This window comes from Malania oleifera, chromosome 2 (genome assembly GCF_029873635.1).
Source record: "Malania oleifera isolate guangnan ecotype guangnan chromosome 2, ASM2987363v1, whole genome shotgun sequence".
Classification (NCBI taxonomy): Eukaryota; Viridiplantae; Streptophyta; class Magnoliopsida; order Santalales; family Ximeniaceae; genus Malania; species Malania oleifera.
This window is the reverse complement of record NC_080418.1, coordinates 53506417-53524057: the sequence shown is the minus strand read 5'-3', so window position 1 is coordinate 53524057 and position 17641 is coordinate 53506417. Positions and strand designations below refer to the sequence as shown.

Here is a 17641-nt window from a genome sequence, read left to right as displayed (position 1 = left end):
ATTATTATAATGCATAATAAAATAATATATATGATTATTTTGCAATATATTTTAAATTGAAAATATTCTATTTTTGTAATTAACAATTTAATTAATAATTATGTTAATTTTTATTTTTCATTAACATTTAATTTAAAATAACGTTGTTCTTATTGTATACTTATAACAAATGATTGTCATATTAATTTATGTTAAAATAATATTATTCATTAAAGTAATATTTTTGATTTATTTAATATTAATTTAAATTAACAGATGGTTCTTATTCTCCATTTCAGATTTCAATTATGTTTCATCAATAATTAATATGTTATAATACATAATAAAATAATATATGACTATTTTCTAATATATGTTTTTTTAAATTACAAAATAGCCAGTAAAACTTATTATGTTTTCAAAACTGATCTCACCTATGAACAATGCTACTTTTAAGTAGCCTAAAAGCTATCTGTCATTGCTTCTCAAAATTAATTTAAGAAGTACTCAAAAAAGTAGTTTTGGAAAAGCACTTTTTTTAGCAATTAGTATTTGCTGCAGTATAAGCCAAACACCACTTTTTTCGGTAGAAGTTATCATTTTAAGTGATAAGTGCTATAAGCACTTTTTTTTTTCTTTAAATACTCTCAAACAGAGGCTTAATCTACTGTTGACATTATATTGAGAAGTAACAAGTAGTCCTTAGTTTGCAGTACAAATTTGCCCCAGATCTGATCATGCTTGATGCTTATGAAACTGTGGAGTCTTGGATGACCAGGAAGAATCTGAACCCAAGGAAACTGATTCCGGCAATGATGCGTTATTCAAGTGAACCTCATGCCAAGTAATTTGCTCCCATGTTTGGATTCTTAATCAGTTCTTTGTTCATTTCATGTCAGGGAGACTTCTAAACTCCTTTATTTTTATTTTTTTAATTTTACTTCATCTTTGTTTATTCACAAGGATTATAGTCTTAAAAGTTATTGCATCTACTTGCTATGGTTGGCTGTGCCAATACAAAAATCTAGATCAGTTTGCTGCTGACTAAGTAATGATTTCACCAAATCAACATGTGTTTCAGATGTTGGTCATTTGGGAAAAAGTCAAAAGACTGAATTTGTTTGAAAGAGAAGAGTATTGCTTGGTTTAAAAGTGAAAATTTATTCAATGCAAACAGTTTTCCATATTCATGTGCAAATATATCATTGACACTGTCAGGCTGGAGTTCTCTAGTGGACAAACTAGTAATCAGAAGTTACTGAGACTTAGCGAATGGCATCATGCAGCTTAAATTTCTATTATTTTCTGTTTTGAAATCACCATTTCTAGCTACTATATATCACATGCAGGAATGAAACACATGAAGTTATCAAATATTTGGAATTTTGTGTTCATCGTTTGCTTAATGAGGATCCTGGTGTTCACAACCTGTTGCTTTCCTTGTATGCCAAGCAGGTTTGAGTTCCTTACCTGAGGATTTTTTTTTTCTTTTTGCTCAACTCTAGATAACACATATCCAAATTTAAAATCGTGTTTTGTGTTGCATTTTCTCCTTTAAATGTTATAGTAATGACTGAATTTTATGCTGAAGTTATTACTGTTTGGTGGAAAACCTTTACCCAATTCTTGGTATGGGAGAATAGAATGGTATTAGTTCTTGCATCTTTGCATATTTGCCATTTAATTTTTTATTCCATTCCACTTCCAATTCATTCCTTTGTCTACATTGAAATGTTTGAATAGTGTTCTGTTTTTTATAATAATGAACAGAAGGTAATGATAAGTTTGAATCTTCATAGTTCCATGAAAGAACATGTTTTGGAAAAAATGGCATAGTTGCAAGGGAGATGTTTTTAGGCATTTCATTGGTGGCCTGGAGGAGTAATCTTAAGAGTGTCTAAAATATGATGTAGCTTTGTGCTATCTACATATTTTTCCATGGATTTGTACCACTAGATTGATTCCACGTCTACCAATTTGAAAAAAAATTCCAAGTCTAACAAGGAAAATTTTGTTGTTTACTTTGTGTTGAATTCAGATGTTTTCTATATTCATTCCTTTATTTTATAAAGTTAATTGTTAATTTATGGAGAGGGATTCATTTTTTATGTTTATATGTGTATCTGATTCCATGGATTGATCTAAAAGGATTAAGTTTATAGTATACATTATTAGTTGTTTTGTTATATCACTCCTTTATTATGCGATCACTCATAGTTTTTGTTCAAGGGGTCTGATTTGTGTATTTTGATAGCTCCATGTATCTATTATATAATAATGTATGGGCCTGCATTGTAATCGTATTTTACTTTATGAAGGAACCTTTAATACCTCATTGAATTATTATTTATTCATGTTCTGTTTGTTGTTTGGTAGTGGTAGTCATAAGTATTGTGAATTTCACTTCTCGTCTTCATCGTCTCTCCAGTTATAAGTTAGTGTCTTTTGATTCGAATTGATGTGCTGCCCTCCTCATTTTCAATTAATTATCAGAATGTTATTTCATATTCGCATTGAATATGAATTATTTATTTTTGCCTAGTGCCTCTTCCCTTGTTGGCCTCTGCCTCCTCCTCCACCATGATTTGTGCATGGGCAAATATGGTTACTAGTTTTTGTTTTTTTATTTTTATTTATTTTTGAGTAAAAACAAGATTCTTTATTTTGTAAGATTATCAATTAATTAAAAATTTTAATTAAAAATGTTAACATATAATTACTATCGATTATATTCTTATCATTGTTAATTATTTTGATAGTTAATACTAATTACTGTTATCTTTTGAATAATGATGATTAAAAATATAACAGTAATTAAAAGCATATAATATTCTAACTAGCAAATAGTAAAATTTTAATTAAAAAAAAGGATTTAAGGGTTTGCTCTCTCTCTCTCTCTCTCTTGTGGTTTCAAGAAAGCTTGAGAGTTCTTCCGTGTCATTGCACCTACGACAAGTTCTTGGTTCCTCTGCCAAGTATCCTGCCATCTTCTGCCACATTGATTCCAGTTTCTTGACTTTTTTTGATGCTTCATTGAAGTTTTTGTATGAGTTTTCGTTTGGGTTTGGCCGTCGCTCATCATGGTAGTAAAGAAATTTGACATCTTGGACTCCACCCACTCCCCTCCATTCTCTTCTTTCTCTCTCCATCGTTTTGGTGTTCTTCAAGGTAGTTTCTTTTTCAAGTTTCTTTATCATCTTGCAGAGCATCTCTCTTTTTTTTTCCTTTTCTTCATCATCAAACTTGTTTAATTTGAAATCTTGAGTTACATACACACTCCCACTTCCTGAATTTTATTTTCTTGGAAGTGCGGAAATCAAATCCTCAAATTTTCTTTCTGTTTTTTGCACTTATGTATTTTTGTCTCCCTTGAAACGCTAAATTTAGAATTCTTCCAAAGGATTTGAGTCAATAGAATTTTGACTAAAAATACCAAGATTGCACATTTTAGCTCAAGATTGTGTCAAAGAAAAACATCCAACTTCGATCAAGGTTATGTATGAGGAGGCATGAGTTCAATGAGAGGTTATGTTGGCACCACATACTGCTCAATTCCATCGCCAATCTTGAATGTGAACCTTGAATTTAGATTGAAGAATTTTTGCAATTTCTCGATGCTTCAATATTCTTTGATTGATTTTTCGTTAGCAACATCAATTTTCCGGTGCCAAAGGGTACTTATTGTTGTATTTTCAATGGTTTGTCATTATCTTTTAGTTTCAGCCACTAAGATCTTATCCTGTCTTGTTATTTTTTTTATTAGTATTATTCAATGGTTGGTTAGTAGTGGAAATTTTGTGTTTATGATTTGTAGGCTTAATATATGCATTTTTGTATTTTGCCATTTGCAAATCTTGGAGCATACAAATTTAAAAAAAAAAAAAAAAGTACTATTGCACTTTTATTTTATTTTATTTTAGTCTAGCTTGGATTCACACTCAAAATTGTATGCTTTAGAATTTTTTTTTTTTATAAATGCATTGTGTTGTTTGTGTGGGTTCTACTGATTGTAGGGTGTGATTAAAAAATTATCTATGTGATATAAGTTTGCATTAAAAAAAAAAAAACTCAGACGTGTACTTCACCTGTGTAGCACAAATTATCTTTGTACACACAGCGGGTCCCAAGCTTGGATAAAGGAGTAGGGTTATGTTAGGTAGTTGATAGCCACCATTAACTTTGTCAAATTTTATTATCATGAATTCTTACTAAATTCACTTAGGTCAAGGGAATAGATCGGGTCAATATGGAAGGGAGAGAGCTAATAAGTTAGCATAAGAAACTAAGATTAGATTTGCAACTTGGAATATAGAAACTCTTATGGGCAAAAAGTATGGAAATAGTGGAAAAATGTTTAGAAAGAAAATTAACTTAATTTGCCTTCAAGAGACAAAATGGTTAGGAAAACAAGTTAGAGAAATTGAAAAAGCAGGATTTAAACTTTGGTACACTGGAGAAGAGAAACATAAAAATGGAGTGAAATTTTTGTAGACAAATACCTATAAGATAATGTAGTAGATGTTAAAAGAATAGGGGATGAGATCATTATAATCAAGATAGTTTTAGGCTTGGAAATAGTGAACATCATTAGTGCGTATGCTCCCCAAATAGGTTTAGCAGAAAATCTTGAAAGACAATTTTGGAAAGATATGGAAAAGGTAGTTTGCAAGAGATACCAATGTCTGAAAAGACATTCATAGGAGCTGATCTGAATGGACACATTGCAAAAGATAATATAGGCTATGAGAGGATGCATGGAGGCCATGGATATGGAGATAAAAATGAGGCCGGTGATACAATCTTAGATTTTGCCATGTCTTATGATTTGATTATATTGAATACTTGCTTTATAAAAAGAGAAGAACACTTAATAACTTTCAAGAGTGGGTATAATAAAAGCCAAATAGATTTCTTCTTAACTAAGAATAGGGATCGTCTATCTTGTAAGGATTATAAAGTTGTCCTAGGTGAAAGTTTGGCTACACAATATAGAGTTCTAGTATTAGATATACATATTTAAAAATGAAAGAAAAAGAGTAACATAAATGGATTAGATGGTAGAGCTTGAAGGGAGATAATATAGTAAAATTCAAGGATAAAATGATTAAAGAATGTGATTGGGCTGTAGGGGATAAGATAGATGCAAATACTATTAGGAATAAAATGGCTAATTCTATTGTAAGGATAGTGAGGGCAGGCCTTGGATCAATAGTAAGGTTGTTCCTTTGTGACCGGTTGGTCATGGGTTCGAGTCCAAGGAAATAGTCTCTTTGCATAAAAGTAGGGGCAAGACTGCGTACACTGTGATGACCCTCCCAAAGCAAGGACCCTCATGGCCTAGGGATGCCTTTTTATTGTACGGATAGTAGAGGAGGTTTTTGGTGAGACCAAAGGAAGATATACTCGGGTAGTAAAGAAAGTTGGTGGTGGGATCAAGAAGTCTAAAAAGCCATTAAGAAAAAAAATAATTGGTATAAAATATGGCAAAATTGTAGAAATATAGAAAATCTTGAAAAATATAGAGGCAAGAAAAATGCAAAAAAATCTATTAACGAAGCTTAACATAGAGCTTATGAAATGTAATAAAGGGTTTAGGATAAGTAGGAATAAGACAAAATATGAAATTTAATTTTAGTAATGGAGTAATAGTGGAGAGAAATTAAACTTGATAATCAAGAGATTAATAGCACTAATAGATTTAGATATTTTGGATCTATTATGCAAACGGAAGGAAAAATTGAAGAAGACATAGTACATCGAATTAAATAGGTTGGGTAAAATGGTGGAGTGCATTAGGTGTGTTGTCTGATTGTAGAATGCTCTTAAAATTAGAAGAAAAGTTTTATAAGATGGCTATAAGGCTGACTATGCTTTATAATTCAAAGCGTTGGGCAACTAAGAAACAACATGTGCAAAAAGTAAAAGTTGTTGAAATGCGAATGTTAATGTGGATGAGTGGTATAACATAAAATGATGAAGTAAAAAATGAGCATATACGCAATAATTTAGGTATATAGCACCGATCAAAGACAAGATAAGGGAGGGGCAGCTTACAACGTAAGCCTAGTAGAGCACCTATGAGGAGTGAGTTAATTGTTATTTTTGGCATGAAAAGGGGTAGGGATAGGCCTAAAATAACTTAGAATGAGGTAGTGACAAAGGATTTAATAGCCCTTAACTAATGAGGAAAACACTCTTGATCGGATGAATTGGCGGAAAACGATTCATGTAGTCGTCCCCACCTAGTGGAACTATAGGCTTCTTGTTGTTGTTGTATTGATCAAAGTGGCACTATATACTACACATGGAGGACCAGGAATGATCTTTATTTTAAAGGGAAGGGGTTTGATCATGAAATTTTATCTGGGTTAATTTCAAGTTTAGTTAGGGTGTGTTTGGATTAGCAAAAGTTTGTGCTTTGCTTGAGCTTTTTGTATGGCTTTGGCCTTGTGTTGGCAGCTTTTTGCTCTATTTTCTTCAAACCATTTGTATGCAGTATTGCCTTTTACCAGCTTGGTTTAATGTGTTTATCTCTTACCTAAGTCGCACTTTAGGCATGTTCCATGTCTCAACTGCATGTTTTTAAATCAAGGTCAGGCAAATGCCAGTATGGAGAGAGTGAAAATTGGGTTGTTCTACAGTCGAAATTTCATTTAATATAGAATTGTGAACTTTAGAGGGATAAAAAGAAAGTATTGATCTCAAGTGGCTAGCGATTGCTGCAACATCTTGTTTCACTCTTTTCTGATTAGTCTTAGCTTTTGTTGAGGGATTATCTGCGTATCTTTCTAGCCCTTGTAATATTAGTAATAATCAATTTCTGGGAGAGGTGCATCGCAGTGCATGTATAGCTTTGATGTCAATGTTAATTTGATCAAATAATCAGGAGGATGATAGCACACTTTTACGCTTCCTTCAATGCAAGTTTGGCAAAGGACGAGTGAATGGCCCTGAGTTCTTCTATGACCCTAAATATGCACTGCGCCTTTGCCTCAAGGAAAAGCGGATACGTGCCTGTGTCCATATATACAGTATGATGTCTATGCATGAAGAAGCAGTTGCTCTTGCTTTGCAGGTAATTGTTTAACTGCAGCGATTTTGTATATTCTCATTGTTTTTTTTGTGAATTTCCTATTTTATCATATTTACTTTCAATTTATCTTGGTTTTTTAGCAACTGTTTTGGGAATATTGTTTTATTTGTTGCTCATGTAGTTGTTACTGGTGGTATATATTGTGCATTATTTGATCGTAAACAGCCTGGGTGGGCATTTGATGATTTAAAACTTTCAATTTCAATAATACACGGATAAGATTTGCCCAAAACATTTGCACAAATCCTAGTACTTATATTGAAGACATTCTTTGCATAGCTGGAAAGAAGCCTTCTATTTGAATGCTTTTAGAACAATGCGGATGTGGAAGACTCCAGGTAATTTGCATTGAAAGAAGAGGAAGGGAAGGGGGAAGGGGGCAGGGGGAAGGGGGAAGGGGGATGGGGATTGTTTAGGGTCTGTTTGGTGTCGTTGCTATTTTCCAGTAAAGAAACAAATTATAAAAACACGTTTGTTTGTGCTGTTTATTTTTTATTTTTTGTTACCGGCTTTTAGCTATTTGCCAAAAAAATTGAAAACCAGATTTTATGGTTTAGTTGTTACTTGTTTTGGCAACCTATTGCCAGAAATTTTAATATCCTGAAATAGGTTTTTTGGATTAAATTATTTATTTTATGCACTTTTGAATTAAAATAAAAATTAAATGATTATATGAATTTGAATATAATTAAAATAAAAATATTCATAAATTTAAAAAATAATAATAAAGCCAATTACAAAATACTTTTACTATTTTTCAATTATCATGTCTAATAAAATTTTTATTGTAGAGTAAAACTTGAAAGTAAAACAATTAAGTAAAATAATTATAATAAATTTTATTTTTAGTATAGTAATTTTTTTTAATGTGTATGATTTGTAATTTTATTATTTTAATAATATTTTTATAATATTATTTGAACTAAAGATGAAAATAATAATTTTTTAATTTGTATTAGTATTTTAAATATTAACCAATCAGGTTGCTAATTTATAGTTTTTAGTTTTTGTTTTTGGTTTTCGGTTTTTGTTTTTCTAATTTTTGTAGTGATACCAAACGGTCCCTTAATGGGACTATGTGCAACCTTGTGATACTCATGGTTCATCCAATAAATTTGTAGTTGGATGCGTTGGACTTCGTTGGTTATCAGAGGAAATCATATTAATTAAAGAAAATTAGGTTGTTAACCATATGGACACCCTATTCATTGGTAATAATTTATATTACTAAATTCTGATAAATACTTGAAATTTTCTATATGTAAAGCAATCTGTATAGAGAAAGCAAAAAAAAAAAAAGAAAAAAAAAAAAGGATTTTAAGAGTAGGTTATTTGTTTTGGATTTCCTTGCCTTATATGTAGCTTAGTTCATGTATATTTATATCAAAACTAAATTTGGATGGGAGCAGCTTGGGGAACCCAGGGCCGGCGGGTGGTGGTGGCATCCTTAAATACAAGTTCTTTTATTTTTGGTTTTTCAAAATATTTTGGTTCTTGTTCAAACAATGAAGTTGAATTGAGAGCTGTGATGGAAGGAATAAAGATTTGCAAATATTTGGGCCATACCAATATTGAGTGTGATTCGAATATTGTAGTAAATTGGATAAGATCCAGTAAGTGTTCCTTGTGGGATTTGTGGGATTTTTGGGAGCAACTTATTAGTTTATTGGAGGGATTAGAGTTTTCGATAAATCATTGGTATAGAGAAGGGAATAAAGTGGCAGATGCTTTGGTTCGACAAGGTGCTATGGGGAGGAATAATTTGTTTACAAATAGTAGTCAACTTCCTAGAGTTATCAATGGTTTGTATAAACTAGAGAAGATGGGTACGGCTTATATGAGATATGTTTAGCTGATTTCTTGTTGGTATTGGTTTATACTTACATGAGGTTTTTTTCTTTTGTTTTGTTTTGTTGCGTGCGGTGTTTTATTGGTTTGTAGGTCCTTGTTTTGTTTTGTTTGGACTTGTAGCCCCGTTTTGGTTGAATGTTGGTATTGTTTTTTGGAGGCCTTTAAAATTGTTTTTTCTCTATTGTAATCTCCCATTGCTTGTCTTGTAACCACGGTATTCCTCCGCCAAAAGTGAGGGTATATTAATAAATAACTGAAGGTGCCGCCCTTCTTTGAAAAAAAAAAAAAAAAAAAATCTTAGTTCCTATATCTTTCCATGTCCACTGTGGACTTCACTCCCTTTATCTACTTTAATTCTCGCCATTGTTGTTAGAATCTTACAATTCCCAATTTGATTCATATGATTTGTATCAATTCCACACCAAATCGGTTCAAATTTTACTACTGAATCTAAAAACAATTGAATCATTTCCGAATCTATTGATTCACCTTGTGAATCTAACTAATCAATCCGAATCTATCAATTCACACGATTCTGGACCTATCATATCTTGGCATACTCAACTAGTTTAAAAATACAACATTTTTTTTTTGCTTTTATTTTTACCAGATTACTGTCCATGCCTTGTCTACGCCAATTTTGTGCTAGAAAAGAGGAGTAATAGAACTTTAGGTCTAATGTTGCCTTTAAAAACCATTTCTTCACTCTTAGAGGGGTGTGATGTTTTGCAATTGAGGAGGAGCCAAACACTCGTTTGCTAAGGTGTACATGCGGTACTCATGTTTCATTGTGTTTTGAAGTTTCAAAAGTTGGGTTTTCAAGTAGTTTGTTCAATTAATTATTTTTTAGGTTAATTATTATTATTTTTTTTAATTTGAGAAAGAATATGCATGAAATATTATTTTTTTAAATTGTTAATAAACACTGGAAGTTCAGTTCTGTATGATTTTTCTTGATTCCCTCCCTTAAACAGAACAAAAGTTCATTTTTTATTAATATTCTTTACTTGTTCCCATGCTTTTCATTTGTCACATGAAATATGATTTTTTTGTAGTCAGAATTTAAATATATTTTACTATTTTTCTTGTTGTTTGTATATCAATATATGCATGTCATTTATAATTGATTCTGCAAATTTGTACTGAATCTTACAATTCAAATCAATTCTTAATTCTCGATTCCCAAAGTTGGAATTTCAATTCACGATTCGAATCGCGATAATTCTCGCTGTTCTTGATGGTGCCATCTGCATCCAAATGTTGAATAGCTGTATTCTTCTTAATCACACACAAACATGCATGTTCATAAAACTCTTTTTCTAGTTATCTTTGTTAAAATACATTTTAAAGGGCTTCTTTGTTATTACAAAATTTCTTTTGGTATATTAGGTTGACCCAGAGCTTGCTATGGCTGAAGCTGACAAGGTTGAAGACGATGAAGACTTGAGGAAGAAACTTTGGCTTATGGTTGCTAAGCATGTAATTGAACAGGAAAAGGGAACTAAAAGGGAGAACATACGGAAGGCAATAGCATTTCTCAAGGAAACTGATGGCCTTTTAAAGATCGAGGATATTTTACCATTCTTTCCTGATTTTGCCTTGATTGATGATTTCAAGGTCAGATCTTATCAGTTTAGCTTTTACTCTTCTTTTCAATTATGATGATGATAAACACACACATGCCACACAGTACCCTTATTTAAATATGACAATTCTTGTTGAAACATCCTCCATTTTGTTCCTACTTTGTTATTGTTGTTGTTGTTGTTGTCGTTATTATTATTATTATTATTATTATTTTAATTTATTCCCTCCAGGTCCTTTGTAAATTCACTTTGTTTTGTGTCTTCCATTTTTTTTTTCGTCTCACTGCATTTGACAAGTGGGCCACATTCTAAGATTTGTAACTACATTTTAAAGTTTGTCCTTATAATTTTCTGTTATTCCTTCTTGGTTCATGAATTCAATCTCTTCCATCTCTTCTTGAAAGATTATTTTTATTCATCTGATGACCAGCACCATATCTGTCTGTTTCTCACAGCCAAATCTTATTTTCTCTCAAATTTTCCTTTTCTTGATCGCATTTCTCATGTTTATCACGACATAATATATGTCTAGTCAATAATTAATAGTGTGCATTATATAATATTCTTTTATTTATGTTATTGTATTAATCTAATTACATAATGGATATACACTACTTAATCTAGACTGTATATAAGTAACTCTCTCTATGGGTGGATGCCCAAAATACCCAAATGCCTTATAGACTGAAACCAGCCTCTACTGTCCCTTTCATCCCCTTATATTTTACTTTTCTAATTCAATGTTTGTGGAGTAACCAGTAAACCACCCTCAGCTTCCTGTGCATTTTTATCCCATATTATGGTCTCTTGCCGCCTTCTAATTTTTTATCTGTTCTTCAAGCCTACATAGTTCCATCCCTTTGTCTAATTGTCTGCATCTTCATCATCCCTACATACACATCTACCTAGTTGTACATTTTGAATAGAAAATAAATACATATTTTTTTTTTAGTAAAAATAACACTTACACAGGTGTAGAGTGTGCATCCTCTCTAGTAAATAATTAATACTAACAAGCATAATATAATAATATATTCTTTTATTATATATTGTTCTGGATATAATAGCATAATGGTGTAATTTAACATTTTATGTAAACATTAATATATTATAGAATATGTACATGCAATATTATTCAAATATATTTTAAATCATAATAATATGATATGCAACAATATTATTCTAGCACATGTATATGTTACATATCTTTTCATGATAAATGAATTGACCCAACAGTGAAATATTGTCTTGCAATAAGGTTATCATTGCAGTTGAAATGTCATGATATTTCATTCTAGTTGTGTCACACCATGCTTTAAAATGTGTGTGAACATCGTTTTTCTACACATCTAAAAGGGAAACAAAGGAGAATCCATTTTCATTCACTATTTTCCAATGCATTTTAGATAATGTGTTACTAACAGTCTTTTCATGCTGCAGACATGGTCTTAAATTTCCACAAAATTGTTGAAACTTTGGTCAAAATTTCTACTTTACACTGCTCAAAGTCAAAATGGTAGTCAATTTCCATCTTGCAAAATTTCTATAAAAGTTTCCACTAATCATTCAAATTTTATTAAAATCTCCAAATTTCTTTGAAATTTGCAAAAATTTTGACGAAAGAACATAATTTCTTTGAAATTGGAATTTGAAATTAAAACCCTAAAATTTGAAATTTCCATCCTAATAGATAGTTTTATTATTGGGAATAAAGATTATTACAATGATAGGTTTGATATCTTGAAATTTTATGCAAAATTCAATGTAGATTTAACAACAGCATCTATTCTACCTTTTAGTTATATTTTCTTGTGAAACAATATTTAATTGATGTATGATTTCATTTCTGTTAATTCAAGATGTTTAGTATGGGTACCTTTTTATAGTTATTGCACTTTATAGTTTATACACAACATACCTGTCATTGATATATTGCATTTTAGAACATCTATTATTTTAGTTGTAAATTTTTCATTATTATGTCTATTGACAATTTTTAATTTCATATAAAAAAAAATTGCTGTTTTACTACTAATTGCTGTCATTTTTTAATATTGAAATCAAACTCATTATTGATATCAGAATTTCCATTGAGATTTCTGTATTTTGAAGCCTCGGAATTTTTGTTGAAAATGAAATTTAAAACCTCGGCTGCAAACAGTTTGATACTCTATGCATTCATCTGGTTGCTGGATTTACTTTTCTTTGTTATTATATTGATTACTCCAGGTTTCAAAGGAAATTTAATTACTATAATGGACTTGACAGTGATTGAGAATAGCATATAGCCAATCAACTGCCGCATTACTGTTGTGGTTGTATGTTCTAAAATTTATAACCATTGGAATCAAAATGTTGCCAATGTTGGTCCATTTTTGGGACCCTGAATAGCTGGAGCTGTGTGATTTTGTTTTCTTAATCGCTGAGTTGTTGGAAATGAGTAACAGAAAATGACTGGAAGAAAAAGCCAACTTTTTAAAACTTATTTCACAAGAGGCTCCCCCCAAATTATGTCTTCCTCTACTAGGAAATTTGATCTTTATTATTTTCTCATAAAATAATTGCATTTGGATTTTATAAATTTTCACATTTGCTTTTGTTTTATTTTCATTTTGTCTTTGCAAATTGGGAGTGCTAATATTATTTAAATTTTCTTGATAAAATCTAATTGACCATGATTTGGATTCCATTTCTTTTTCATCAACTCACATGGGATGCCATCCTGATTCCCTACGGTCAATTAAAGGTTTCGAAAGAGGGTAAAGAAAAGGTAGTAAAGGGAGATGCAAGGGAAAGAGTTTGTTAGATCTATAGTTACAATCTTAATTTCAGGCAAACATAAAATTCCCAAATATCCTGGCAAGAGTTGTATACTCTGAACACTTCCTTAGGTTGGTACATTTAATGCTACTACCTGCAGCATAGTGGACTTGAGATTGTATTGCTTGTTGGCTTTTGCTTGCTTTATGTGATTTTAGGTAGCCTTTTGCTATCAGGAGAATCTAAATTTCTTCAATTATCAATATGTTTGTAGGAGGCAATTTGCTCATCGCTAGAGGATTACAACAAGCAAATTGAACAACTGAAACAAGAGATGAATGATGCCACACATGGTGCTGACAACATTAGGAATGATATTAGTGCACTTGCTCAAAGATATGCTGTCATTGACCGCGAGGAGGAATGTGGGGTAATGATATTCTCGATGTTTGATTGCCAGTGATTACCATGTTATTTTATGTATAGAGTTCATCTTGAATATAATTGTATTTGGTTTTTCATTTTCATATTCCTCTAGTTGTGTCATATTGGAGTTGAGCCAGTGAGGAAGAGTGAGTGAGTTACTATAGAAGATAAGTTAAGGGAGGGACGACTCAGATAGTTTGGGCACCTGCAACGTAGGCCAAATAATGCGCCAGTGAGAAAGAGTTAGTTACCGTGAGGGGTAGGAGTAGACCTAAAATCGCTTGGAATGAGATAGTGAGGATTTAATAGCCCTGAATTTGTCGAAGGAAATAGCCAATGATTGCATTAATTGACAGAAAGAATTCATGTAGCAGACCCATGGTTTTAAATAAAGGCCGCGACTGTTACGTAATGCCGTTACGTAATGGTGTTTTGGGTTGCCGATACCGTTACACACCGAGAAATCCGTGGGAAGAAAAATCACAGCTGTAGTGGCCGTTACGGACCGCAACCGTTATGTAAAGGTCGCTACGGCCGTTACATAACCGCTACAGGACTGTTACACCAAAAACTTATTTTATTTTTAACTTTTTCTTCTCACTTTTTCCATCTCTTTCATATATCATTCTCAATATACCTAGTGGTAAGAGGGGGAAAAGATTATAATGAGGATGACAATGGTACAAAATTTACTATTTCTTTAAATACTAACAATAGATGCATTAATTAACAATTTGAAAATACTAACTTGTTAAGAAAATATTTTATTTTGATAATATAAGTAATGTGATATTTATGTTCTATATTTTTCAACTTCAACCTTCTTTCTTTTCTAGCTATTTTATATTTGTATTATTCGTATGTCTTATGTGTCTAATGGATTAATGGAGTTTATAATGTATTTTGTTTTATTAATTAATTTAGCACACATAAGAATTTATCCCATATAAGAACAACGAGAAGTATAAATACGCGCGCACACACGTAATTTTTCTATCAATGTTGGTTTAAAATAAATGTAAACTTGTTGCCCTTACCAAATAACTTAGTTACACGAACTAAGGGATCCAAAATACACTAAAACTCTTTCTAAGAAGGGGTAAAAGCTTAAAACATGCAAGTACGCTAATATGCACAAGGTTGTGTGTGCTTCAAAAAAATTCACAGCCATTACACCCGCTTCTCGTTATGTAACATCCGCTACTCCCGCTTCCCGTTACACTCATTACCGTTACGTTATGCTACCCGCTACTGCGATTTAAAACCATGAGCAGACCTCACCTAGTGGGATGCTTGGTTTGTTGTCGTATTCCTCTAGTTGTGTCATATTTGAGTTGAGCCAGGTTTTCATGTTTGAAACTTTGAAGTCAACTTTAATTGAGCCTCTGTGAATTTTATTTGGAAACAGGGGCAACTGAGAAGTAGAACTTTACTGCAATTTTTGAGGTTTATTTGTAAGCATTGAAACTTGATATGCTATCCTTTGTCAATCGATTTAGCTTGATTTAATGACGTGGCGCTTGTAGTTGGAATCTGATTGCTCATTCTCAACTCAGGTCTGTCGGCGGAAAGTCTTATCTGTGGGTATGGAACATAGAATGGCTAGAGGTTATACATCAGTAGGGCCAATGGCTCCCTTCTACGTCTTTCCTTGTGGACATGCCTTTCATGCACAATGTCTGATTGCCCATGTGACACGCTGCACTGACCAACCTCGAGTAAGTTGTGTTAAATTCTTTGTATTATGATTAAATTCTACCAGAGTAATCAGACACAAAAGTTTTGCAAGCGAGTGTATTGGAACAGTTAAAATTTGTCTGTTCCCTGAAGATTTCTGCCCACACGGTGGGTGGTTGGGGCTTGCAGCTATTTGGGTTGGAACAGTTGCAAAACTTTTGCTCTTCCTGTGTTCTCAGCAACAATTTATGGGAAATTTGGCTATTTGATTTGTTAAGAGTGCACTTATTGTTTGATGACTTGGTGGAATATAGATAGGTAAATTCTATGTTACAATTTCCCTTATATGATAAAATATCTACAATCTCTGATAAGCAAGAGAGAGCATGAAAAATGCACATCCATGGTCATTTGATTAAGAGAATGGGCCTATAAATTGAAATTAGCCCCAACATGTTATTGGTTATATGAACATCCTCAAAATCTTATTTTCCTGAAGAAAATTATATAGTCCGATCTTTGTCAAATTTGTCCCAAAATCCTTAACTGATTAGCTTGTAAACAATCTGTAATTACACATCCTGCAGCTCGTTATTTGGACTGCTAGAAAAAATTGTGTAGTTTTGATTCCAAAGTATGCTGATTCTCATTCCAAAACTGTTATGCACTGACAATTGGGCTTGATGAAACTTGTCAGAAGTTCTGAATACTGGACATTGTTCAATATTCATTACAATAGATTTCTCTGATGGTTGGATTGTGTATTCATGTGTGTGTGTGTGTGAGAGAGAGAGAGAGAGAGAGAGAGCAGAAACCTAATTATTGTTCAAATTAATGTTTTATTTTTTATTCCTTTTTTATTTATTTTTGCAGGCAGAATATATACTTGACCTGCATAAGCAACTTACGTTGCTAGGCAGTGAGGCAAAGAGGGAATTAAATGGTAGCGTGACTGAGGAGGAATCCATAACTAGCATGACCCCCTTGGATAAGGTCTGTTTTATGTTGTTTCTGATGGACAACTAAGCATATTAATTCTTTTACAACATTTATTATAGATCCCTCTGAAGAGCTTCATTATAGATTTTCAGAGGTGATTGATAAATTTCATCGACATATCTGGTGATTTTTATTATGCGTTATTGTCATTACTTGTTCACACCGCCGCAATCCCCCCTCCCCCCTCCCCCCAACATCAAAGATGCTTGCAAGATGAGTGAAATAATTTCATTTTTCTTTTTCGTGGTCGTGTGTCAGAAGCTTCTAATTTGAGTAGTGAACTTTAGATTCTCAGTATTCTATTTGAACTGACGAACTCATTTTGAATTGATGACCAGATACGGTCACAATTGGATGATGCCATAGCTGGGGAGTGCCCATTTTGTGGTGACTTGATGATCCGTGAGATCTCCTTACCTTTTATCCTCCCTGAGGAAGCACATCAGGTTACTTCATGGGATATAAAACCACATGACCTTGGAAGCCAAAAGAGCCACTCCTTAACCGTATGATCCGGCTTTGTACTGTACACCCTTACCCTGGCCGGTGTGGATGAGTAAATTTTAAGGTACATGAAGAAAGGGGTTTCTTCTTTGTTGTCTAGTTCACACTTTTTTTTTTTTTGGTTCTCTGTGTTTTAATAGTGTGGGGAAATGATGTGCATCATCACATATAGTTGTGTAATGCCTTCTTAGTTTTGTGTGTATGTATTTGTACATGTGTTTTTTTTTTTTTTGTTTTTTCAGCTTCATGTACCTGTGTATGCTCAGAACTGGTAGAAGTGTTTAGTCTTGATGTGTGATACTGTTCATTTTGCTTGAGATTCCATGATTAAATGAAATGGCTACGTTGAGAAAATGAAGCTCATTTTGCTATATCCTCACTGACAGTTTGATTGCATGGAAACAAATCCTTGTTTAGCTCAATTTAGTATACGGATGGACATTTGGGGTAATGCCACTCACTCACGAAGAATTCTTATTTTAGAAAAAACTAAAAAAAAAAAAAGCAAAGTTTTGGTGTTTATGAGAAAAAAATAATACTTTTCACAGAAATTTTTATTCAAATAGAAAGCTGCAAGTGATGTATAAAATATATGGTAGGAAAAGGTGGAAAGTCTCTTGAAAAAAGAAAGGAAGTGGGAGGCAGGGGGGTTGGGGTTGGGCTTGTCTTGGTTACTTCATAAATTTGAAGAAGATTTTGATTTTAGTTCATATTTTATTTTTTGAGATTCCAACTTCACCTCTCCTTTGTCGAGGGAGTCTCAAAA

General features: G+C 32.4%; 1 protein-coding gene across 1 annotated transcript in view; it reads left to right on the top strand.

Moving 5' to 3' along the window:
• Positions 1-17229, top strand: part of LOC131148667 (vacuolar sorting protein 18) — an 89827-nt gene extending 72598 nt beyond the window's left edge. The window contains exons 17-24 of the mRNA XM_058098530.1: positions 693-823; positions 1329-1434; positions 6866-7054; positions 10313-10540; positions 13544-13699; positions 15252-15413; positions 16246-16365; positions 16710-17229. Of these exons, the coding sequence (XP_057954513.1) occupies positions 693-823; positions 1329-1434; positions 6866-7054; positions 10313-10540; positions 13544-13699; positions 15252-15413; positions 16246-16365; positions 16710-16883 (1266 nt within the window). The 3' untranslated portion in view covers positions 16884-17229. The remainder of the gene's footprint in view (positions 1-692; positions 824-1328; positions 1435-6865; positions 7055-10312; positions 10541-13543; positions 13700-15251; positions 15414-16245; positions 16366-16709) is intronic.
• The last annotated feature ends 412 nt before the right edge of the window (positions 17230-17641 follow it).